The following is a 23,768-nucleotide window of genomic DNA, read 5'->3' as shown; positions in this document are numbered from 1 at the left end:
GGTGGCCATGGGTGACACTGGGGTGGCCATGGGGTGGCAGTAGGATGACACGGGTGACAATGGAGTGGCACTGGGGTGGCCATGGGGTGGCGGTAGGGCGACACTGGTGGCCCCGAACCACGTGGTGCCGCTGCATCTGTCACTCACGCTCCTCCGTAGCCCCGCCCACCGCTCGTGGCCACGCCCACTCCCCCCGCTTAGCCCCGCCCACCCGGCGCCGCGCCCGTGAGTCACCGCTGGCCCCGCCCACTCCGCGCGGTTGGCCACGCCCACTCGGCTTTGGCCACGCCCCCTCCCAGCCGTGTGTCTGTGAGTCAGCGCGGCCGGAAGTGAGTCAGAGGGTGGGGCGGCAGGACGGACCAGTATGGACCAGTATGGACCAGTATGGACCAGTACGGAACTGCACGGAGCTGCACGGAGCTGCAGGGAACTGTGAGCACCGGTATGGAGCTGTGTGTGCACCAGTATGGACCAGTATGGAGCTGTGTGTGCACCAGTATGGACCAGTATGGAGCTGTGTGTGCACCACTACGGACCAGTATGTGCACCAGTATGGAACTGTGTGCACCAGTATGGACCAGTATGGAGCTGTGTGCACCAGTATGGACCAGTATGGAACTGTGGGCACCAGTAGGGACCAGTATGGACCAGTATGGAACTGTGTGCACCAGTATGGACCAGTATGGAGCTGTGTGCACCAGTATGGACCAGTATGGAGCTGTGTGTGCACCAGTATGGACCAGTATGGACCAGTATGGAACTGTGTGCACCAGTATGGACCAGTATGGAGCTGTGTGCACCAGTATGGACCAGTATGGAGCTGTGTGTGCACCACTACGGACCAGTATGTGCACCAGTATGGAACTGTGTGCACCAGTATGGACCAGTATGGAGCCGTGTGCACCAGTATGGACCAGTATGGACCAGTATGGAGCTGTGTGCACCAGTATGGACCAGTATGGAGCTGTGTGTGCACCAGTATGGACCAGTATGGAACTGTGGGCACCAGTAGGGACCAGTATGGAGCTGTGTGCACCAGTATGGACCAGTATGGACCAGTATGGAGCCGTGTGCACCAGTATGGACCAGTATGGAGCTGTGTGTGCACCAGTATGGACCAGTATGGACCAGTATGGAACTGTGTGCACCAGTATGGACCAGTATGGAGCTGTGTGTGCACCAGTATGGACCAGTATGGAGCTGTGTGTGCACCACTACGGACCAGTATGTGCACCAGTATGGAACTGTGTGCACCAGTATGGACCAGTATGGACCAGTATGGAGCTGTGTGCACCAGTATGGACCAGTATGGAGCTGTGTGTGCACCAGTATGGACCAGTATGGACCAGTATGGAGCTGTGTGCACCAGTATGGACCAGTATGGAGCTGTGTGTGCACCACTACGGACCAGTATGTGCACCAGTATGGAACTGTGTGCACCAGTATGGACCAGTATGGAGCTGTGTGCACCAGTATGGACCAGTATGGACCAGTATGGAGCTGTGTGCACCAGTATGGACCAGTATGGAGCTGTGTGTGCACCAGTATGGACCAGTATGGACCAGTATGGAGCTGTGTGCACCAGTATGGACCAGTATGGAGCTGTGTGTGCACCAGTAGGGACCAGTATGGAACTGTGGGCACCAGTAGGGACCAGTATGGAGCTGTGTGTGCACCAGTATGGACCAGTATGGACCAGTATGGAACTGTGTGCACCAGTATGGACCAGTATGGACCAGTATGGAGCTGTGTGCACCAGTATGGACCAGTATGGAGCTGTGTGTGCACCAGTATGGACCAGTATGGACCAGTATGGAGCTGTGTGCACCAGTATGGACCAGTATGGACCAGTACACACCAGTACAGACTGAAATATAGCACTGCGTTCCAGTATGCAGCTGTGGGGCAGCCATGGGGCAGCTATAGGGCAGCTATAGGACAGCTATGGGGCAGCTATAGGGCAGTTATAGGGCAGTTATAGGGCAGCTATGGGGCAGCTGTAGGGCAGTTACAGGGCAGCTATAGGGCAGCTATGGGGCAGCTATAGGGCAGTTACAGGGCAGCTATGGGGCAGCTATAGGGCAGCTGTAGGACAGCTATAGGTCAGCTATAGGGCAGCTATGGGGCAGCTATAGGGCAGCTATGGGGCAGCTATAGGGCAGCTATGGGGCAGCTGTAGGGCAGTTACAGGGCAGCTATGGGGCAGCTATGGGGCAGCTATAGGGCAGTTATAGAGCAGCTGTAGGGCAGTTATAGGGCAGTTATAGGGCAGCTATGGGGCAGCTATAGGGCAGTTATGGGACAGCTATAGGGCAGCTATAGGGCAGCTATGGGGCAGCTATGGGGCAGCTATAGGGCAGCTATGGGGCAGCTGTGGGACAGCTATGGGTAGCTATGGGGCAGCTATGGGGCAGTTATAGAGCAGCTGTAGGGCAGTTATAGGGCAGCTGTGGGGCAGCTATGGGGCAGCTGTGGGACAGCTATGGGTAGCTATGGGGCAGCTATAGGGCAGCTATAAGGCAGCTATAGGGCAGTTATGGGGCAGCTATAGGGCTGTTATAGTGCAGCTATAGGGCAGTTATGGGGCAGCTATTGGGCAGCTATAGGGCAGCTGTGGGCAGCTATGGGGCAGCTATAGAGCCGCTATGGGGCAGCTGTAGGGCAGCTATAGGGCAGCTGTGGGGCAGCTATAGGGCAGCTATGGGGCAGCTATGGGGCAGCTATAAGGCAGCTATAGGGCAGCTATGGGGCAGCTATAGGGCAGTTATAGGGCAGCTATGGGGCAGCTATAGGGCAGCTGTGGGGCAGCTATAGGGCAGCTATGGGGCAGCTATGGGGCAGCTGTGGGGCAGCTATAGGGCAGCTATGGGGCAGCTATGGGGCAGCTATAGAGCCGCTATGGGGCAGCCATGGGGCAGCTATAGGGCAGCTATGGGGCAGCTGTAGGGCAGCTATAGGGCAGCTATAGGGCAGCTATGGGGCAGCTGTGGGGCAGCTATGGGGCAGCTACAGAGCCGCTATGGGGCAGCCATGGGGCAGCTATGGGGCAGCTGTAGGGCAGCTATAGGGCCGCTATGGGGCAGCTATAGGGCAGCTATGGGGCAGCTGTGGGGCAGCTATGGGGCAGCTACAGAGCCCCTATGGGGCAGCCATGGGGCAGCTATGGGGCAGCTATAGGGTAGCTATGGGGCAGCTACAGGGCAGCTATGGGGCAGCTATGGGGCAGCTGTGGGGCAGCTATGGGGCAGCTATAAGGCAGCTATAGGGCAGCTATGGGGCAGCTGTAGGACAGCTATGGGGCAGCTATAGGGCCGCTGTGGGGCAGTTAGAGGGCAGCTATAGGGCAGCTATGGGGCAGCCATAGGGCCGCTATGGGGCGTTTTGCCACCCTTTGGGACGCGTCTCCGCCCGCGGCCGCCGCTCCGGAATCCCAAAAATTCCCCACGTGACCTCGGGGGGGGGAGGAGAAGGGGAGGGGAGGGGGGGGGTCTTCCTGATCCCGCCCCCCCCCACGGCCACGCGAGACCCACAGCCGTGGGGCACCGCCCTATAGGACAGCCCCATAGGTTCTGTGGGCTCAGCCCCATAGGGGTGTGGGGCAGCCCCATAGATGTGGTCTCAGCCCCATAGATATGGGTTCTGCCCCATAGATGTGGGTTCAGCCCTATAGATGTGATCTCGGCCCCATAGCTATGGCTTAAACCCCATCGATGTGTGGGGCAGCCCCACAGATACGCTTCAGCCCCACAGATGGGGGTTCAGCCCCATAGATGGGGGTTCAGCCCCATAGATGTGGGTTCAGCCTCATGGATGTGGTCTCAGCCCCATAGATGTGTGGGGCAGCTCCATAGATATGGGTTCAGCCCCATAGATGTGGGCTCAGCCCCATAGATGTGAATTCAACCCCATAGATGTGGTCTTAACCCCATAGATATGGGTTCTGCCCCATAGATGTGGGCTCAGCCCCATAGATGTGAATTCAGCCCCATAGATGTGGGTTTGGCCCCATAGATGTGATCTCGGCCCCATAGATGTGAATTCAGCCCCATAGATGTGAATTCAGCCCCATCGATGTGTGGGGCAGCCCCATAGATATGAGCTAAACCCCATCGATGTGTGGGGCGGCCCCATAGATATGAGCTAAACCCCATCGATGTGTGGGGCAGCCCCATAGATGCAGGTTAAACCCCATAGATGTGGTCTCAGCCCCATAGATATGAGCTAAACCCCATCGATGTGTGGGGCGGCCCCATAGATATGGGCTAAACCCCATCGATGTGTGGGGCGGCCCCATAGATATGAGCTAAACCCCATCGATGTGTGGGGCGGCCCCATAGATATGGGCTAAACCCCATAGATGTGTGGGGCAGCCCCATAGATATGGGCTAAACCCCATCGATGTGTGGGGCGGCCCCGTAGATATGGGCTAAACCCCGTAAATGTGTGGGGCAGCCCCATAGATCCCGTAGGGCGGGCTCTGCTTGCTTTCAGCCAATCAGAAGCGCCCACGGAGGGGCGGGGTCTGAATGGGAGCGGCCGGCTGCTGGGCGCGCGGGGGGGGGGCGTGGCCTGGAAGTGGGCGTGGCTTCGCGGTGGGCGTGGCTTTGTGGTTTGTGGGCGTGGCCTGCGGGGATTCCTGGGCGGGGCGGGGCCGGGATTCCCTACGGGGGGGGGGAGGGGCGGAAAAGGGGGGTTCCGGGTGGGGGAGGGGGGCGGAGGGGGGCGGGGCTAAAAGGGGGACCCTGAGGGGGGTTCCCGGGGGGCGGAGCTACGGGGGAGATCCCCGGGGGCGGGGCCAAAGGGGAGGGGGGGCGGATTTATAGGGTTTCTGTGGGGTTTCTGTGAGTCCCTATGGGGTTTCTTGGGGGGGGGAGGGGTTCGGTGGGGTTTTGTGTGGGGTTTCTATGGGTCGCCCCATGGGTCCCTATGGGGTTTCTGGGGGGGGTCCTGTGGGGGTCCTATGGGTGTCCCCTGTGGATCTGTATGGGGCCTGGGGGTCCCTATGGGTCCCTATGGGGCCTTATGGGTCTCTATGGGGTCCCTATGGGGTCTCTATGGATTTCTATGGGGTCTGTGGGTCCCTGGGGTCTCTATGGGATCTTATAGGACTCTATGGGGTCTCTATGGATTTCTATGGGGTCTCTATGGATTTCTGTGGGGTCTGTGGGTCCCTGGGGGTCTCTATGGGGTCTTATAGGATTCTATGGGTTCTCTATGGATTTCTGTGGGGTCTGTGGGTCCCTGGGGGGTCTCTGTGGGGTCTTATAGGACTCTATGGGGTCTCTATGGATTTCTGTGGGGTCTGTGGGTCCCTGGGGGGTCTCTGTGGGGTCTTATAGGACTCTATGGGGTCTCTATGGATTTCTGTGGGGTCTGTGGGTCCCTGGGGGGTCTCTGTGGGGTCTTATAGGACTCTATGGGGTCTCTATGGATTTCTATGGGGTCTGTGGGTCCCTGGGGGGTCTCTGTGGGGTCTTATAGGACTCTATGGGGTCTCTATGGATTTCTGTGGGGTCTGTGGGTCCCTGGGGTCTCTATGGGATCTTATAGGACTCTATGGGGTCTCTATGGATTTCTATGGGGTCTGTGGGTCCCTGGGGGTCTCTGTGGGGTCTTATAGGATTCTATGGGGTCTCTATGGATTTCTATGGGGTCTGTGGGTCCCTGGGGGTCTCTGTGGGGTCTTATAGGATTCTATGGGGTCTCTATGGATTTCTATGGGGTCTCTATGGATTTCTGTGGGGTCTGTGGGTCCCTGGGGTCTCTATGGGATCTTGTAGGACTCTATGGGGTCTCTATGGATTTCTATGGGTCCCTATGGGGTCCCTATGGGGTCTCTATGGATTTCTGTGGGGTCTGTGGGTCCCTGGGGTCTCTATGGGATCTTATAGGACTCTATGGGGTCTCTATGGATTTCTATGGGGTCTGTGGGTCCCTGGGGGTCTCTATGGGGTCTTATAGGACTCTATGGGGTCTCTATGGATTTCTATGGGGTCTGTGGGTCCCTGGGGGTCTCTATGGGGTCTTATAGGACTCTATGGGGTCTCTATGGATTTCTGTGGGGTCTGTGGGTCCCTATGGGATCTTATAGGACTCTATGGGGTCTCTATGGATTTCTGTGGGGTCTAGGGTGTCTCTATGGGTCTCATCGGTCCCTATGGGGTTTCTACGGATTTCTATGGGGTCTGTGGGTCCCTGGGGGTCTCTGTGGGGTCTTATAGGATTCTATGGGGTCTCTATGGATTTCTGTGGGGTCTGTGGGTCCCTGGGGTCTCTGTGGGGTCTTATAGGACTCTATGGGGTCTCTATGGATTTCTGTGGGGTCCCTATGGGTCCCTGTGGGTCTCTATGGGATCTTATAGGATTCTATGGGGTCTCTATGGATTTCTGTGGGGTCCCTATGGGTCCCTGTGGGTCTCTATTGGATCTTATAGGACTCTATGGGGTCTCTATGGATTTCTATGGGGTCTCTATGGATTTCTATGGGGTCTGTGGGTCCCTATGGGATCTTATAGGACTCTATGGGGTCTCTATGGATTTCTGTGGGGTCTAGGCTGTCTCTATGGGTCTCATCGGTCCCTATGGGGTCTCTATGGATTTCTATGGGGTCTGTGGGTCCCTGGGGGTCTCTGTGGGGTCTTATAGGATTCTATGGGGTCTCTATGGATTTCTGTGGGGTCTGTGGGTCCCTGGGGTCTCTGTGGGGTCTTATAGGATTCTATGGGGTCTCTATGGATTTCTGTGGGGTCTGTGGGTCCCTGGGGTCTCTGTGGGGTCTTATAGGATTCTATGGGGTCTCTATGGATTTCTATGGGGTCTGTGGGTCCCTGGGGTCTCTGTGGGGTCTTATAGGATTCTATGGGGTCTCTATGGATTTCTGTGGGGTCCCTATGGGTCCCTGTGGGTCTCTATTGGATCTTATAGGATTCTATAGGGTCTCTATGGATTTCTGTGGGGTCTGTGGGTCCCTGTGGGTCTCTATGGGATCTTATAGGATTCTATAGGGTCTCTATGGATTTCTATGGGATCTATGGGTCCCCGTGGGTCCCTGTGGGGTTCCTATGGGTCTTTATGGTGTCTATAGGGCCCTATAAGTCTCAGAGGAGTCTCCTGTGGGTCGCTATGGGGTTCTGTGAGTCCCTATGGATCCCTATGGGTCTCTATGGGCCTGTATGTGTCCCTATATGCCCCTATATGCTCCTATATGTCCCTATATGTCCCCAGGTGTCCCTACAGCTCTCTCTGTGTCCCTATAGGGCGCTGCATGTCCCTATGGCTCTCTACGGGTCCCTATACGTCCCCACGTGTCCCTATGGCTCTCTATAGATCCCCAAGTGTCCCTATATGCCCCTACATGACCCTATATGTCCCCACCTGTCCCAACAGCTCCCTATGCGTCCCTATGAGGTTCTGTATGTCCCTATGGCTCCCTATGGCTCCCTATATGTCCCTATGGGTCCCTATGGGTCCCTATGTGTCCCTATATGTCCCCATGTGTCCCTATGTGTCCCTATGGGTCCCTATACGTCCCTATATGTCCCTATGGGTCTCTATGGGGCAACGCGGGTCCCCATACGTCCCCACACGTCCCCACGTGTCCCTATAGCTCTCCCTACGCATCCCTATGGTTCTCTATGGGTCCCCACGTGTCCCTTTGGGTTCCTATGGGGCGCTGTGGGTCCCTATATGTCCCTATGGGTCTCTATGGGTCCCTATACGTCCCCACGTGTCCCTATGGGTCTCTATGGGTCCCTATATGTCCCTATATGTCCCTATATGTCCCCACGTGTCCCTATGTCTATGGGTCCCTATATGTCCCTATGTGTCCCTATATGTCCCTGTATGTCTCTATGGCTCTCTATGGGTCCCTATGCGTCCCCATGGATTCCTATGGGGCAATGTGGGTCCCTATATGTCCCCATATGTCCCCATACGTCCCCACACGTCCCCACGTGTCCCCTATATCTCTCCCTACGCGTCCCTATGGGGCGCTGCGCGTCCCTCCGGCTCCGTCTCCCCACGCCCCCCCCCCCCGCACCCCCCCCGCCCTCCGCCCCTCTTCGCTCCGCCCCTCCCCCCCCCCCCCCACCCTCCGTCCTTCCCCCCCCCCCACCCCCCACCCCCCCCCCCGCCCTACAAGAGCGGCTCGCGGTTCGGGGCGCGGCCACTGCGGGGCCGGGAGCGGAGCGGCGTGACGGGGCGGTGAGCGGCTGTGCGTGGGGTGGGGGGGGGGGGGGAAAAACACGCGTGGGGTGGGGGGGGTAGTGGGAGAAATGGGGGGGGGGAGGTGTGGGAAGTTATGGAAAGGGGGGGGTTTGGGGAAAGTTGGAAAGCGGGGGGGGGGGAGAGGAGGAGGGGTTTGTTGTGGGGTCACGAGTGGGGGTTGGGGGGGTTGGGGACACGCGTGGGGTGGGGGGGTAATGGGAGAAAGGGGGGGTGTCGATATGGGAAGTTATGGAAAGGGGGGGTTTGGGGAAAGTTGGAAAGCGGGGGGGGGGGAGAGGAGGAGGGGTTTGTTGTGGGGTCACGAGTGGGGGTTGGGGGGGTTGGGGACACGCGTGGGGTGGGGGGGTAATGGGAGAAAGGGGGGGTGTCGATATGGGAAGTTATGGAAAGGGGGGGTTTGGGGAAAGTTGGAAAGCGGGGGGGGGGAGAGGAGGAGGGGTTTGTTGTGGGGTCACGAGTGGGGTTGAGGGGGTTGGGGACACGCGTGGGGGGGAGGGGGAGGGGGTGGGGGGGGTAGGGGGCATTCGGGGGGGGTTTGGGGTCATTGGGGGGGAGTGCGAGGAGGAATTTGGACGTGAGGGGGGGGGAGAAGGTGGGGTCCCACGCGTGTGCTTGGAGGGGTCACGAGTGGGGTTGGGGGGCACGCGTGGGGTCAACGTAGGGGGGTCCTGGGGGGGGGGGTTGGGGGCATTTGGGGGGTTTCGAGGAGGAATTTGGACGAGGGGGGCGGAATGGGGGTAAGGAGGGGACCCACGCGTGTTTATGGGGGCGTCTGGAGTGGAGTTTGTGGGGTTTGCGGACACGCGTGGGGTCACCGTAGGGGGGTCTGGGGGCGGCTTGGGGGCATTGTGGGGGGGGGCCGAGTAGGAATTCGGCGGTGCGTTGGGACGAGAAGAGGGGGGGGGGGCGTAAGGTGGGGTCCCACGCGTGTTTATGGAGGGGTCACGAGTGGGGGTGAGGTTGCAGCGCGGGTGGGAGACGCTCGTGGGGTTTTTTGGGGGGAGTTTGGGGGCTTCGGAGGCTCTTTGCGGGGGGGGGCGGGAGGGGAGGGGGGGGGGGAGGTTTGTGCCGTAGTTGTAAATAGCGCGGGGTGGGGCACGGGGGGGTCCCACGCGAGACGATCGCCGTAGGGAGCGGGGCGGTGTCGCGAGTGGGGTATTGGGGGGGGGGGGGGGGATGGGTTATGAGGGGGGGTCCCGGGTGGGGATTTTGGGGCCGTTTGGGGTTTTTTGGAGCGTGCCGTGCGAGGGGGGAAAGGCGGACGGGGGGGGGGGGGGGAGAAGAGCCGCGCCCACTCGTGACGGGGTGGGGGGGTGGGGGGGGACACGGGTGGGGCCGTGGGGACGTTGTGGACACGGGGGGGGGGTCGCCGTTGGGGGGTTTTGGGGCGGTTTGAGCGCTTTTCTGTTTGTGAGGGGGGAGCGTTGGTTTGGGGGCACCCACTCGTGTTTTTTTTAGTGGGGAGGGTGGGGTCGCGGGGGTACATCGGGCGGGGCGGGGGGGGTTGTCCCGCGTGGGGTCTTTTGGGGCTGTTTTCATAAGGGGGGTTCCGGAGTAGTCTGCATTGGGTGGGGGCACCCACGCGTGTTTTTTTTTGTGGGGAGGGTCCACGCGTGGGTCGCTTTGTGGCACTCCGCCCCTTTTCACGCCCTCAATATCCCTGGCTGTGCCCCCCCCCCAATCCCACCCCCCCACGCGAGATTTTTGGGGCCGAAGCCGCCGTTTGGTGCCGTTTCTCCCCCGCCACGCGTGTCACGCGTGGGGTGCGGGCCGCCTTTTAGGGCTCATTTTAGGGCCGTTTGTCCCATTTCAACCCCAACCCCCCCCCCGCCCCCCCCAGCCCACCCACCAAATCCGTCACGTTGCCCCCCCCCCCATACACACCACGCGTGTCTTTACGATACCCCACGCGTGGGGGCCCTCGATGCCGCGTGTCCGTGGGTCGGGGAAGTGGGGGGGGAGGGGGGGGGGGGTCCCACGCCTCAATTTTGGGGCGTTTTCCCCTAATTTCCCCCCAAACCCGTCACTTTGCCGCCCCCCCCCCACGCGTGCCTTTTCCATACCCCACGCGTGTCCGTGGGTTTTCGGGGGGGGGAGGAGGCAACGTTAGGTGTCGGTGCGGGGGGGTGCGGGGGGGTGGGGGGGGGGGTGGGGTCCCACGCCGCGTTTTTCGGCTCGTTTCTCCCGTTTTTTTTCTCTCTCCTGCTCCCCCCCCACGATCGACCCACGCGCGTTCGCGTTTTCCCGTGGGTTGGGGGGGGGTTGTTGAGGGGGGGGGGATTCCGAGAGCGCGAGCAGGGCGTGGCACCCTCCCCACCCCCCCCCCCCCACCCCACCCAATGTCCCGTTGGCGCCGGGGAGTCCCCGCGTGGGGGCGTGGTCACGCGTGGCCCCGCCCACTCCGCGCCCTTTTCTATGGGGGGGGGAGGAGGGGGGGGGGAAGGGCGCGGTCGTCTCGCGTGGGTGCGGTGTGGGGGGGGGGGAAGGGGGTTGGGGGGGGAAAATTGCGGGTGGGAAGCGGAATTTGGGGCTTTTTTGGGGCTTTTTTTGGGATTTGGGGGAAATCGGGGAGGTTTTGGGGTCGGCGGAGGGTTTGGTGTTTTGGGGTGTTTTGGGGTTTTTTGTTATAAAGGGGGGGTGTGTGGGGGGGGGGGGTTTAGGGCGGTTTTGGGGTGGGGGAAGGGGGTGGGATTTAGGGCCACGTGGGGGGGGTTGTGGGGTCTGTGTGTTCTTATGGGGTCAGGGGGGTTCTGTGGGGTCTGTGGGGTTTATGGGGTCTGTGGGTTCCTATGGGGACCTATGGGGTCCTGTGGGGTTCTGTGGGGTCCTATGGGATCTGTGGGTCCTCTGACCCCACCCGTGCCTGTGGGCCCCATAGGGCTGTAGGGTCTGTGAAGTTCTATGGGGTTTGTGGGGTCCTATGGGGTCCTGTGGGGTTCTGTAGGGTCTGCAGATCCTCTGATCCCACTCGTGTCCGTGGGCCCCATAGGGCTGTGGGGTCTGTGGGGTCCTATGGGGTTTGTGGGTTCCTATGGGGTCCTGGGGGATTCTGTGGGGTCCTTTGGTTCCCCAACCCCACCCGTGTCCGTGGGCCCCATAGGTGTGGGGTCTGTGGGGTTTCTGTGGGGTTTGTGGAGTCCTATGGGGTTTTATGGGGTCTTTGGGTTCCTATGGGATCCTATAGGGTCCTGTCGGGTTCTGTGGAGTCCTGTAGGGTCTCTGGGGTTCTGTAGGGTTCTGTGGGGTCTGTGGGTCCTCTGACCCCACCCGTGTCCGTGGGCCCCATAGGGCTGTGGGGTCTGTGAAGTTCTATGGGGTCTGTGGGGTTTGTGGGTTCCTATGGGTTCCTATGAGGTCCTATGGGGTCCTATGGGGTCCTGTGTGGTCCTGTGGGGTTTTTTTGGGTCCCCAACCCCACTCGTGTCCGTGGGCCCCATAGGGCTGTGGGGTCTGTGAAGTTCTATGGGGTCTGTGGGGTCCTGTGGGTTCCTATGGGGTTCTGTGGGGTCTGTGGGTCCTCTGACCCCACCCATGTCCGTGGGCCCCATAAAGCTGTGGGGTCTGCGAAGTTCCATGGGGTCTGTGGGGTCCTGTGGGGTTCTGTAGGGTCCTATGGGGTTCCTATGGGGTCCTGTGGGGTCCTATGGGGTTGTGTGGGGTCCTGTGTGGTCCTGTGGGGTTTTTTGGGTCCCCAACCCCACTCGTGTCCGTGGGCCCCATAGGGCTGTAGGGTCTGTGAAGTTCTATGGGGTCTGTGGGGTTTGTGGGTTCCTATGGGTTCCTATGGGGTCCTATGAGGTCCTATGGGTTCTGTGGGGTCCTGTGGGGTCCTGTGGGGTTTTTTGGGTCCCCAACCCCACTCGTGTCCGTGGGCCCATAGGGCTGTGGGTTCTGTGAAGTTCTATGGGTTCTGTGGGGTCCTATAGGGTTCTGTAGGGTCCTATGGGGTTCCTATGGGGTCCTGTGGGGTCCTATGGGGTTGTGTGGGTTCCTATGGGTTCCTATGGGGTTCTATGGGGTCCTATGGGGTTCTGTGGGGTACTTTGGGTTCCCAACCCCACTCGTGTCCGTGGGCCCATAGGACTGTGGGGTCTGTGAAGTTCTATGGGGTCTGTGGGGTCCTGTGGGGTTCTGTAGGGTCCTATGGGGTTCTGTGGGTTCCTATGGGGTCCTATGGGGTTGTGTGGGTTCCTATGGGGTCCTATGGGGTTCTATGGGGTCCTATGGGGTTCTGTGGGGTACTTTGGGTTCCCAACCCCACTCGTGTCCGTGGGCCCATAGGACTGTGGGGTCTGTGAAGTTCTATGGGGTCTGTGGGGTCCTGTGGGGTTCTGTAGGGTCCTATGGGGTTCTGTGGGTTCCTATGGGGTCCTATGGGGTTGTGTGGGTTCCTATGGGGTCCTATGAGGTCCTCTGGGGTTCTTTGGGTCCCCAACCCCACGCGTGTCCGTGGGCCCCATAGGACTGTAGGGTCAGCGGGCTCTTTGAGGTCCCGTAGGGTTCCTATGGGATCCGTGTGGTTTATGGGATCTGTCTATGGGGCGGCCGCACCCAGAGGGTTCCCCACCCCCCCCACCCCCCCCCCCATCCCGTGGGGCGGAGTCACGCGTGGGGGCGGGGCGGTGGAACCGGTCCGGGAGCGGCTGCGGGTGCGGCGCCACGTGGGGAGCCGTGGGGATGGGGGGGGGGGGGTTTGTGGGGTTTGGGGGGTTTTATGGGGTCTGGGGGGGCTGGGGGGTGAGGGGGATTCTATGGGGTCTGGGGGGTCTGTGGGCTCCTATGGGGTCTGTGGGGTTTGGGGGATTCTATGGGGTCTGGGGGGTCTGGGGGATTTTATGGGGTCTGTGGGGTTTGGGGGATTCTATGGGGTCTGGGGGGTCTGTGGGGTTTGGGGGATTCTATGGGGTCTGGGGGGTCTGTGGGGTTTGGGGGATTCTATGGGGTCTGGGGGGTCTGTGGGCTCCTATGGGGTCTGTGGGGTTTGGGGGATTCTATGGGGTCTGGGGGGTCTGGGGGATTTTATGGGGTCTGTGGGGTTTGGGGGATTCTATGGGGTCTGGGGGGTCTGTGGGGTTTGGGGGATTCTATGGGGTCTGGGGGGTCTGTGGGGTTTGGGGGATTCTATGGGGTCTGGGGGGTCTGTGGGGTTTGGGGGATTCTATGGGGTCTGGGGGGTCTGTGGGCTCCTATGGGGTCTGTGGGGTTTGGGGGATTCTATGGGGTCTGTGGGGTTTGGGGGATTTTATGGGGTCTGGGTGGTCTGTGGGGTTTGGGGGATTCTATGGGGTCTGGGGGGTCTGGGGGATTTTATGGGGTCTGTGGGGTTTGGGGGATTCTATGGGGTCTGTGGGGTCTGGGGGATTTTATGGGGTCTGTGGGGTTTGGGGGATTCTATGGGGTCTGTGGGGTTTGGGGGATTTTATGGGGTCTGGGGGGTCTGTGGGGTTTGGGGGATTCTATGGGGTCTGGGGGGTCTGGGGGATTTTATGGGGTCTGTGGGGTTTGGGGGATTCTATGGGGTCTGGGGGGTCTGTGGGCTCCTATGGGGTCTGTGGGGTTTGGGGGATTCTATGGGGTCTGGGGGGTCTGGGGGATTTTATGGGGTCTGTGGGGTTTGGGGGATTCTATGGGGTCTGTGGGGTTTGGGGGATTTTATGGGGTCTGGGGGGTCTGTGGGGTTTGGGGGATTCTATGGGGTCTGGGGGGTCTGTGGGGTTTGGGGGATTCTATGGGGTCTGGGGGGTTTGGGGGATTTTATGGGGTCTGGGGGGTTTGGGGAGATTTTATGGGGTCTGGGGGGTCTGTGGGCTCCTATGGGGTCTGTGGGGTTTGGGGGATTTTATGGGGTCTGGGGGCTCTGGGGGGTCTGTGGGGTTTGGGGAGATTTTATGGGGTCTGTGGGGTTTGGGGGATTTTATGGGGTCTGGGGGGTCTGTGGGCTCCTGTGGGGTCTGTGAGGTTTGGGGGATTTTATGGGGTCTGGGGGGTCTGTGGGGTTTGGGGGATTTTATGGGGTCTGGGGGCTCTGGGGGGTTTGGGGGGATTTTATGGGGTTTGTGGGGTCTGGGGGATTCTATGGGGTCTGTGGGGTTTGGGGGATTTTATGGGGTCTGTGGGGTTTGGGGAGATTTTATGGGGTCTGGGGGCTCTGGGGGGTCTGTGGGGTTTGGGGGATTTTATGGGGTCTGGGGGGTCTGTGGGCTCCTATGGGGTCTGTGGGGTTTGGGGGATTTTATGGGGTCTGGGGGCTCTGGGGGGTCTGTGGGGTTTGGGGGATTTTATGGGGTCTGGGGGCTCTGGGGGCTCTGTGGGGTTTGGGGGATTCTATGGGGTCTGTGGGCTCCTATGGGGTCTGTGGGGTTTGGGGGATTTTATGGGGTCTATGGGGGGCTGGGGGGTCTGTGGGGTCTGTGGAGTCTGTGGGGTCTGGGGGATTCTATGGGGTCTGTGGGGTTTGGGGGATTTTATGGGGTCTGTGGGGTCTGGGGGATTCTATGGGGTCTGTGGGGTTTTGGGGGATTCTGTGGGGTCTGTGAGGTCTGGGGAGTCTGTGGGCTCGTATGGGGTCTGAAGGGTTCTGGGGTCTGTGGGTCTGTGGGATCTGTGGGGTCTGTGGGATTCTATGGGGTCCGAGGGGTCTGGGGGATCCTATGGGGTCTGTGGGGTCTGTGGGATCTGTGGGGTCTGGGGGATTCTGTGGGGTCTGTGGGCTCCTATGGGGTCTGTGGGGTTTGGGGGATTCTATGGGGTCTGTTGTGTCTGGGGGATTCTGTGGGGTCTGTGGGCTCCTATGGGGTCTGTGGGGTCTGGGGGATTCTATGGGGTCTGTGGGGTCTGTGAGCTCCTATGGGGTCTGTGAGCTCCTATGGGGTCTGTGGGGTATGTGGGCTCTTATGGGGTCTGTGGCCCCCATAGGGCTATGGGGTCTGTGAGGTTTGTGGGCTCCTGTGGGATCTGTGGGGTCTGTGGGATTCTGTGGGTCCCATAGGGCTGTGGAGTTTTGTGGGGTCTGTAGGGTCCTGTGGGGTCTGTGGACTCCTATGGGATCTGTGAGCTCCTGTGGGGTCTGGGGAGTCTGTGGGGTCCTGTGGGGTTTGAGGGATCTGTGGGCTCCTGTGGGGTCTGTGGGCCCCATAGGGCTGTGGGGTCTGTGAGGTTCTGTGGGGTCTTTAGGGTCCTATGGGGTCTGTGGGACCTATGCAGATGTGGGGTCTGTGGGCTCCTATAGGGTCTGTGGGCTCCTATGGGATTTGTGGGGTCTGCGGGTCCTCTGACCCCACCCGTGTCTGTGGGACCCACAGGGCTGTGGGTTCTGTGGGGTCAGTGGGACCTATAGGGCTGTGGGGTCAGGGGGGGGTCTGTGGGCTCCTATGGGGTCTGTAGGGTCCTGTGGGGTCTGTGGGGTTCTGTGGGTCCCACAGGGCTCTGGGGTCTTGTGGGCTCCTATGGGGTCTGTGGGGTCTGTGGGGTTCTGTGGGTCCCATAGGGCTGTGGGGTCTGTGGGCTCCTATGGGGTCTGTGGGGTCTGGGTGGGTCCCTCGTAGGGACCATAAATGACAGCGATCCCATAGCGAGTTCATATAAGGACCCCATAGGGTGACACCAGGACCCCATAGGGACACCCATAGGGTGATCCTGAGACCCCATAGGGTCTCCATATAGGGACACCCATAGGGTGACACAAGGACCCCATAGGGTGACACAGGGACCCCATAGGGATCCCATAGGGTGATGCAGGGGCCCCATAGGGTGATCCCGAGACCCCATAGGGACCCCATATAGGGATACCCATAAGATGACACCGAGACCCCATAGGGACCCCATATAGGGACACCCATAAGGTGACACCGAGACCCCATAGGGAACCCATATAGGGACCCTATAGGGTGATCTCGAGACCCCATAGGGACCGCATATAGGGATACCTATAGGGTGACACTGAGACCCCATAGAGACCCCATATGGAGACCCCATAGAGTGACACCAGGATCCCATAGGGACCCCATATAGGGACCCCATAGGGTGATCTCGAGACCCCTATATAGGGATACCCATAGGGTGACACCAAGACCCCATAGGGACCCCATATAGGGATACCCATAGGGTGACACAGGGACCCCATAGAAACCCCATAGGGTGACATGGAGACTGCATAGGGACCCCATAAGGACCCCATAGGAACCCTTTAAGGACCCTATAAGGACCCCATAGGAACCCTATAAGGACCTCAAAAGGACCCCATAGGAACCCTATAAGGACCCCATAAGGACCCCATAGGAGCCCCATAGGAATCCTATAATGACCTCAAAAGGACCCCATAGGAACCCTATAAGGACCCTATAAGGACCCCATAGGATCCCCATAGGAACCCTGTAAGGACCCCATAAGGACCCCATAGAACCCCGTAGGAACCCTATAATGACCTCAAAAGGACCCCATAGGAACCCTATAAGGACCCCATAAGGACCCCATAGGAACCCTATAAGGACCCCATAAGGACCCCATAAGGACCCCATAGGAACCCCATAGGAACCCTATAATGACCCCATAAGGACCCCCTAGGAACCCATAAGGACCCCATAAGGACCCCATAGGAACCCCATAGGAATCCTATAATGACCCCATAAGGACCCCATAGGAATCCTATAATGACCCCATAAGGACCCCATAGGAACCCTATAAGGACCTCAAAAGGACCCCATAGGAACCCCATAGGAATCCTATAATGACCCCATAAGGACCCCATAGGAACCCCATAGGAACCCTATAATGACCCCATAAGGACCCCATAGGAATCCTATAATGACCCCATAAGGACCCCATAGGAACCCTATAATGACCTCGAAAGGACCCCATAGGAATCCTATAATGACCCCATAAGGACCCCATAAGGACCCCATAGGAACCCTATAATGACCCCATAAGGACCCCATAGGAACCCTATAAGGACCCCATAAGGAACCCATAGGAACCCCATAGGAACCCTATAATGACCTCGAAAGGACCCCATAGGAATCCTATAATGACCCCATAAGGACCCCATAAGGACCCCATAGGAACCCTATAATGACCCCATAAGGACCCCATAGGAACCCTATAAGGACCCCATAAGGAACCCATAGGAACCCCATAGGAACCCTATAATGACCTCGAAAGGACCCCATAGGAATCCTATAATGACCCCATAAGGACCCCATAAGGACCCCATAGGAACCCTATAATGACCCCATAAGGACCCCATAGGAACCCTATAAGGACCCCATAAGGACCCCATAGGAACCCCATAGGAACCCTATAATGACCTCGAAAGGACCCCATAGGAATCCTATAATGACCCCATAAGGACCCCATAGAACCCTATAAGGACCCCATAAGGACCCCATAGGAACCCTATAAGGACCCCATAAGGACCCCATAGAACCCTATAAGGACTCCATAAGGACCCCATAGGAACCCTATAATGACCTCAAAAGGACCCCACAGGAACCCCATAGGAACCCTATAATGACCCCATAAGGACCCCATAGGAACCCTATAAGGACACCATAAGGACCCCATAGAACCCTATAAGGACCCCATAGAACCCCATAGGAACCCCATAGGAACCCTATAATGACCTCAAAAGGACCCCATAGAACCCTATAAGGACCCCATAGAACCCCATAGGAACCCCATGGGAACCCTATAATGACCTCAAAAGGACCCCATAGAACCCTATAAGGACCCCATAAGGACCCCATAGGAACCCTATAATGACCTCAAAAGGACCCCATAGAACCCTATAATGACCCCATAAGGACCCCATAGAAACCCCATAGGGCGGCGCAGGGCAGGGGGGGCAGTGCTAAATATAGGGCAGCGCGTGGCTGCCATAAATAACTTTGTGGGGTATAGGGCCGGGGGGGTGTGGGGCGGGGATATGGGGCCGGGGGGGGGGTATAGGGCGGGGATATAGGGTGGGGATATAGGGCCGGAAGGGTATGGGACGGGGATATAGGGCAGGGATATGGGGCGGGGATATAGGGCTGGGGAGGTATAGGGTGGGGATATGGGGCCAGAAGGATATGGGGTGGGGGGATATGGGGTGGGGGTATGGGGTGGGGATATAGGATGGAGATATGGGATGGGGGATATGGGGCCAGGGGGTTATGGGGCAGGGATATAGGGCCAGGGGGATATAGGATGGGGATATGGGGCCAGAGGGGTATAGGGTAGGGATATGGGGTGGGGATATGGGTGGGGATACGGGGTGGGGATATAGGATGGAGATATGGGGTGGGGGGGGTATGGGGCCAGGGGGTTATGGGGCAGGGATATAGGGCCAGGGGGATATAGGGTGGGGATATGGGGCCGGGGGGGGGGTATAGGGCGGGGATATAGGGCCGGAAGGGTATGGGGTGGGGATATAGGGCGGGGCTATGGGGCCAGAAGGGTATGGGGTGGGGCTATGGGGTGGGGGGTATGGGGCCAAGGGGGTTATGGGGCAGGGATATAGGGCCAGGGGATATAGGGTGGGGATATGGGGCCTGAGGGGTATAGGGCGGGGATATAGGGTGGGGATATGAAGTTGGCAGGTTATGGGACTGGGAGGTTATGGGGTGGGGATATAGGGCAGGGATATGGGGTGGGGATATAGGGCTGGGGAGGTATAGGGCGGGGATATAGGGCCGGAAGGGTATGGGGTGGGGATATAGGGCGGGGCTATGGGGCCAGAAGGGTATGGGGTGGGGCTATGGGGTGGGGGGTATGGGGCCAAGGGGGTTATGGGGCAGGGATATAGGGCCAGGGGATATAGGGTGGGGATATGGGGCCTGAGGGGTATAGGGCGGGGATATAGGGTGGGGATATGAAGTTGGCAGGTTATGGGACTGGGAGGTTATGGGGTGGGGATATAGGGCAGGGATATGGGGTGGGGATATAGGGCTGGGGAGGTATAGGGCGGGGATATAGGGCCAGAAGGGTATGGGACGGGGATATAGGGCAGGGATATGGGGCCAGAAGGGTATGGGGTGGGGATATGGGGTGGGGGGGTATGGGGCCAGGGGGTTATGGGGCAGGGATATAGGGCCAGGGGGATATAGGGTGGGGATATGGGGCCAGAGGGGTATAGGGTAGGGATATGGGGTGGGGATATGGGGTGGGAATATAGGATGAGGATATGGGGTGGGGATATGGGGCCAGAGGGGTATAGGGTAGGGATATGGGGTGGGGATATAGGATGGGGATATGGGGCCGGAGGGGTATAGGGCAGGGATATGGGGCCAGGTGTGGTATGGGGTTGGGAGGGGTCTGTGGGTCTTCATTGGGGTCCCACTGGTCCTCCTTTTTGGGGTCGTCCTTTTTGGGGTCTGCTCTGGGTCCTTTTTGGGGTCTCACCATCGTCCTCAACGGAGTCCCCATTATTGTCCTTTTTGGGGTCCCCCACGAGGACATCTGTCCCCATTACGCCGCCCTATAGGGCCATGCTATGGGGCCGCCCTATGGGGCCGCCCTATAGGGCTGCGGTTGGTGGTGGGAGGAAAAAGGGAAGCGAAACCCCACAGCCCCAAAACCCCACAGCCCCGAAATCCCACAGCCGCCCCACTTCCCCCTTTATCCATAGGGTGGGAGGGGGGGGGGGGGATTTGGGGTTTTGGGTTCCTCTCTGCTCTGTGTGGGGTTGGATGGGTTGGGTTTGGGGTGAGGGCGGCTGTGGGGTGGATTTAGGGTGGATTTGGGGTGGTTGTGGGGCTGGTTCTGATGGGTTCTGGGTGTGGGGTGGCTGTAGGGCGGCTTTGGGGTGGCTGTAGGGTGGTTGTAGGGTGGCTTTGGGGCTGGTTGTGATGGGTTCTGGGTATGGGGTGGCTTTGGGGTGGCTGTGGGGTTTTGGGGCTTTGGGGTTTTGCTTTCCTTTCGCATCCCCTTCCTGTGGGGTTTTGGGGCTTTGGGGTGGCTGTAGGGTGGATTTGGGGTGGCTTTGGGGTGCTGTAGGGTGCTATGGGGTGCCAGGGGGCATTATGGGGCGCTGTGGGACACTGTGGGGCCCTATGGGGTGCTATGGGGCACTGTGGGGCACTATGGGGTGCTGTGGGGTGCTGTGGGTCTCTATGGGGTGCTGTGGGGCGCTATGGATCTCCGTGGGACACTGGGGTGCTAGGGGGCTCTATGGGGCGGTGTGGGGCGCTATGGGGCACTATGGGGCGCTATGGGGCACTATGGGGTGCTATGGGGCTCTATGGGGCACTATGGGGTGCTGTGGGGCTCTATGGGGTGCTGTGGGGCGCTATGGGTCACCATGGGGCGCTATGGGGTGCTGTCGGGCTCTATGGGGTGCTGTGGGGTGCTATGGGTCTCTGTGGGACAATGTGGGGTGCTGTGGGGTGCACTGGGGCACAGTGGGGCGCTATGGGGGCACTATGGGGTGCTGTGGGGTGCTATGGGGCGCTATGGGGTGCTGTGGGGCGCTGTGGGGTCTCTATGGGGTGCATTATGGGGCCCTGTGGGGTGTTATGGGTCTCTATGGGGTGCACTGGGGCACAGTGGGGCGCTATGGGCTGCTATGGGGCACTGTGGGGTGCTATGGGTCTCTATGGGACAATGTGGGGTGCTATGGGGTGCACTGAGGCACAGTGGGGCGCTGTGGGGTCTCTATGGGGCGCATTATGGGGCCCTGTGGGGTGTTATGGGTCTCTATGGGGTGCACTGGGGCGCAGTGGGGTGCTGTGGGTCTCTATGGGACGCTATGGGGCGCTATGGGCTGCTATGGGGCACTGTGGGGTACTATGGGGCGCTATGGGGTGCTATGGGTCTCTATGGGACACTGTGGGGTGCTATGGGGTGCTATAGGGCACTATGGGGCGCTGTGGGGTGCTATGGGTCTCTATGGGACAATGTAGGGTGCTATGGGGCACAGTGGGGCACTATGGGGTCTCTATGGGGCGCTGTGGGGCTCTGTGGGGTGTTATGGGTCTCTATGGGGGGCGCATTGGGGCACAGTGGGGCGCTATGGGTCTCTATGGGGCGCTGTTGGGCGCTGTGGGTCTCTATGGGGCGCTGTGGGGCGCTGTGGGTCTCTATGGGGCGCTGTGGGGCTCTGTGGGGTGTTATGGGTCTCTATGGGGCCAATTGGGGCACAGTGGGGCGCTGTGGGTCTCTATGGGGCGCTGTGGGGCGCTATGGGTCTCTATGGGGCCAATTGGGGCGCTGTGGGTCTCTATGGGGGTGCTGTGGGGCGCTGTGGGGCGCTATGGGTCTCTGTGGGGCACAGTGGGGCGCTGTGGGTCTCTATGGGGGTGCTGTGGGGCGCTGTGGGTCTCTATGGGTCTCTATGGGGCGCTGTGGGGCGCAGTGGGGCAGCGGTGACGGAGCCGCTCTGTGCCCCCAGATGCGCGCAGCACGGTGAGGTCGGAGCGGCGCTGCGGCCCCGGAGGCACCAAAGGTGGGAGACTCCCCCACGCCCCCCTCCCTCTCCCCTTCTCCCCTCCCCTCTCCCCCTCCCCTCCCCTCCCCTCCCCTCCCTCTCCCTTCCCTCCCTCCTTCCTTCCCCCCACCTTCGATCTTCCCTCCCTTTTCCCTTCCCCTCCCTTCCCTCCCTCCACTCCCCCTCCCTCTTCTCCCCTCTCTTCTCCCTTTCCTCCCTCTCCCTTCCCTCTCCTCCCCTCCCTCCCTCCCTCCCCCCGTCCTCTCCCTGTCCTTCCCTCCTCCCTCTCCCTCTTCCTCCCCCTCTCCCTCCCTCTCCTCCCCTCCCTTCTCCCTTTCCTCCCTCTCCCTCCCACTCCGCCCTTCCCTCTCCCTGACCTCCCTCCTCCCCTCCCCTCCCTCTCCCTCCCCTCTCCCTTCCCCCTCTCCCTCCCTCTTCTCTCTCTCCGTTCCCTCTCCTTCTCTCCCTCCCTGTTCCCATCCCCCTACCCCCTCCCTCTCCCTCCCTCCCCCCTTCTCCCTCCTCCCCTCCCCTCCCCTTCCTCTCCCCTCCCTCTCCCTTCTCTTTCCCTCCCCATCCCCCTTCCTCGTCCTCCCTCTCTCCTCCCTCCCCTCTCCCTGACCCCCTCCCTCTCCTCCCTTCCCTTGCCTTCCCCTTCTCATCCTCTTATCCGCTCCCTCTCCCTCCCCCTTCTCCCCTCCCCCTCATCCTCCTCCACTCCCTCTACCTGACCCTCCTCCCTCCCCTCTGCTCCCTCTCCCTCCCCCTCCCCCTCCTCTCCCTCTCCCTGTCCCTCGCTCTCCTCCCCTCCCTCACTCCTCTGCTCCCTCTCCCTCCCTCCCTCCTCCCCTCCCTCTTCCTCACCTCCCATCCCTCTCCCCATATGGATCTCACAGATGACACGCATGAGGTTCTCTCCCCTCTCTCTCCCTGTCCTCCCCTCTCCTCCCCTCCCTCTCCCCTCCCTCCCTCTCCCTCACCCCATCCTTCTCCCCAGATGGATCTCACTGACGACACCCACAAGGTTCTCTCCCCTCCCTCTCCCCTCCCTCTCCCCTCCCTCTCCCCGTCCTCCCCTCTCCCCTCCCTCTCCCCATCCCTCTCCCCAGATGGATCTCACAGATGACACCCACGAGGTTCTCTCCCCTCTCCTCCCCTCTCCTCCCCTCTCCTCCCCTCTCCTCCCCTCTCCTCCCCTCTCCTCCCCTCTCCTCCCCTCTCCTCCCCTCCATCACCCCTCTCCTCCCCTCTCCCCTCCCTCACCCCGTCCTCCCCTCCCTCTCCCCGTCCTCCCCTCTCCCCTCCCTCTCCCCAGATGGATCTCACAGATGACACCCACGAGGTTCTCTCCCCTCCCTCTCCCCTCCCTCTCCCTGTCCTCCACTCTCCCCTCCCTCACCCCATCCCTCTCCCCAGATGGATCTCACAGACGACACCCATGAGGTTCTCTCCCCTCCCTCTCCCCGTCCTCCCCTCTCCCCTCCCTCTCCCCGTCCTCCCCTCTCCCCTCCCTCTCCCTGTCCTCCCCTCTCCCCTCCCTCACCCCATCCTTCTCCCCAGATGGATCTCACTGACGACACCCACAAGGTTCTCTCCCCTCCCTCTCCCCTCCCTCTCCCCTCTCTCTCCCCTCTCTCTCCCCTCCCTCTCCCCTCCCTCTCCCCTCCCTCTCCCCTCCCTCTCCCCTCCCTCTCCCCTCCCTCTCCCTGTCCTCCCCTCTCCCCTCCCTCTCCCCATCCCTCTCCCCAGATGGATCTCACAGATGACACCCACGAGGTTCTCTCCCCTCTCCTCCCCTCTCCTCCCCTCTCCTCCCCTCTCCTCCCCTCTCCTCCCCTCTCCTCCCCTCTCCTCCCCTCTCCTCCCCTCTCCTCCCCTCTCCTCCCCTCTCCCCTCCCTCACCCCGTCCTCCCCTCCCTCTCCCCGTCCTCCCCTCTCCCCTCCCTCTCCCCAGATGGATCTCACAGATGACACCCACGAGGTTCTCTCCCCTCCCTCTCCCCTCCCTCTCCCTGTCCTCCACTCTCCCCTCCCTCACCCCATCCCTCTCCCCAGATGGATCTCACAGACGACACCCATGAGGTTCTCTCCCCTCCCTCTCCCCGTCCTCCCCTCTCCCCTCCCTCTCCCCGTCCTCCCCTCT

At 60.3% G+C, this 23,768-nt stretch overlaps 2 protein-coding genes across 7 annotated transcripts in view; one reads left to right on the top strand and one right to left on the bottom strand.

The window, feature by feature from the left end:
- Positions 1-334: 334 nt before the first annotated feature.
- Positions 335-19,626, bottom strand: LOC149913464 (uncharacterized). Its single transcript, XM_090129584.1, has 4 exons — positions 19,603-19,626; positions 977-1,138; positions 579-710; positions 335-514 (listed from the first exon to the last, which is right to left on the bottom strand). Exons 1-4 carry the CDS (start codon positions 19,624-19,626, stop codon positions 335-337), a joined length of 498 nt encoding a protein of 165 aa, XP_089985710.1.
- AHNAK (AHNAK nucleoprotein) overlaps positions 8,127-23,768 on the top strand; it is a 38,648-nt gene continuing 23,006 nt past the window's right edge. For 3 of the 6 annotated variants that reach the window (XM_090129559.1, XM_090129560.1, XM_090129555.1), the window contains exons 1-3: positions 8,144-8,202; positions 21,590-21,643; positions 22,623-22,649. In XM_090129559.1, the coding sequence (XP_089985685.1) occupies positions 22,623-22,649 (27 nt within the window). In that variant the 5' untranslated portion in view covers positions 8,144-8,202; positions 21,590-21,643. Of the gene's footprint in view, positions 8,213-21,589; positions 21,644-22,622; positions 22,650-23,768 lie in introns of all 6 variants that reach the window. The other 3 variants (XM_090129556.1, XM_090129557.1, XM_090129558.1) reach the window with 3 other exon arrangements.

Source organism: Phasianus colchicus, chromosome 37 (assembly GCF_987193195.1).
Source record: "Phasianus colchicus chromosome 37, bPhaCol1.hap1.1, whole genome shotgun sequence".
Lineage (NCBI taxonomy): Eukaryota > Metazoa > Chordata > Aves > Galliformes > Phasianidae > Phasianus > Phasianus colchicus.
The sequence above is the reverse complement of the archived record's forward strand: the minus strand, read 5'-3'. Positions and strand labels throughout refer to the sequence as shown.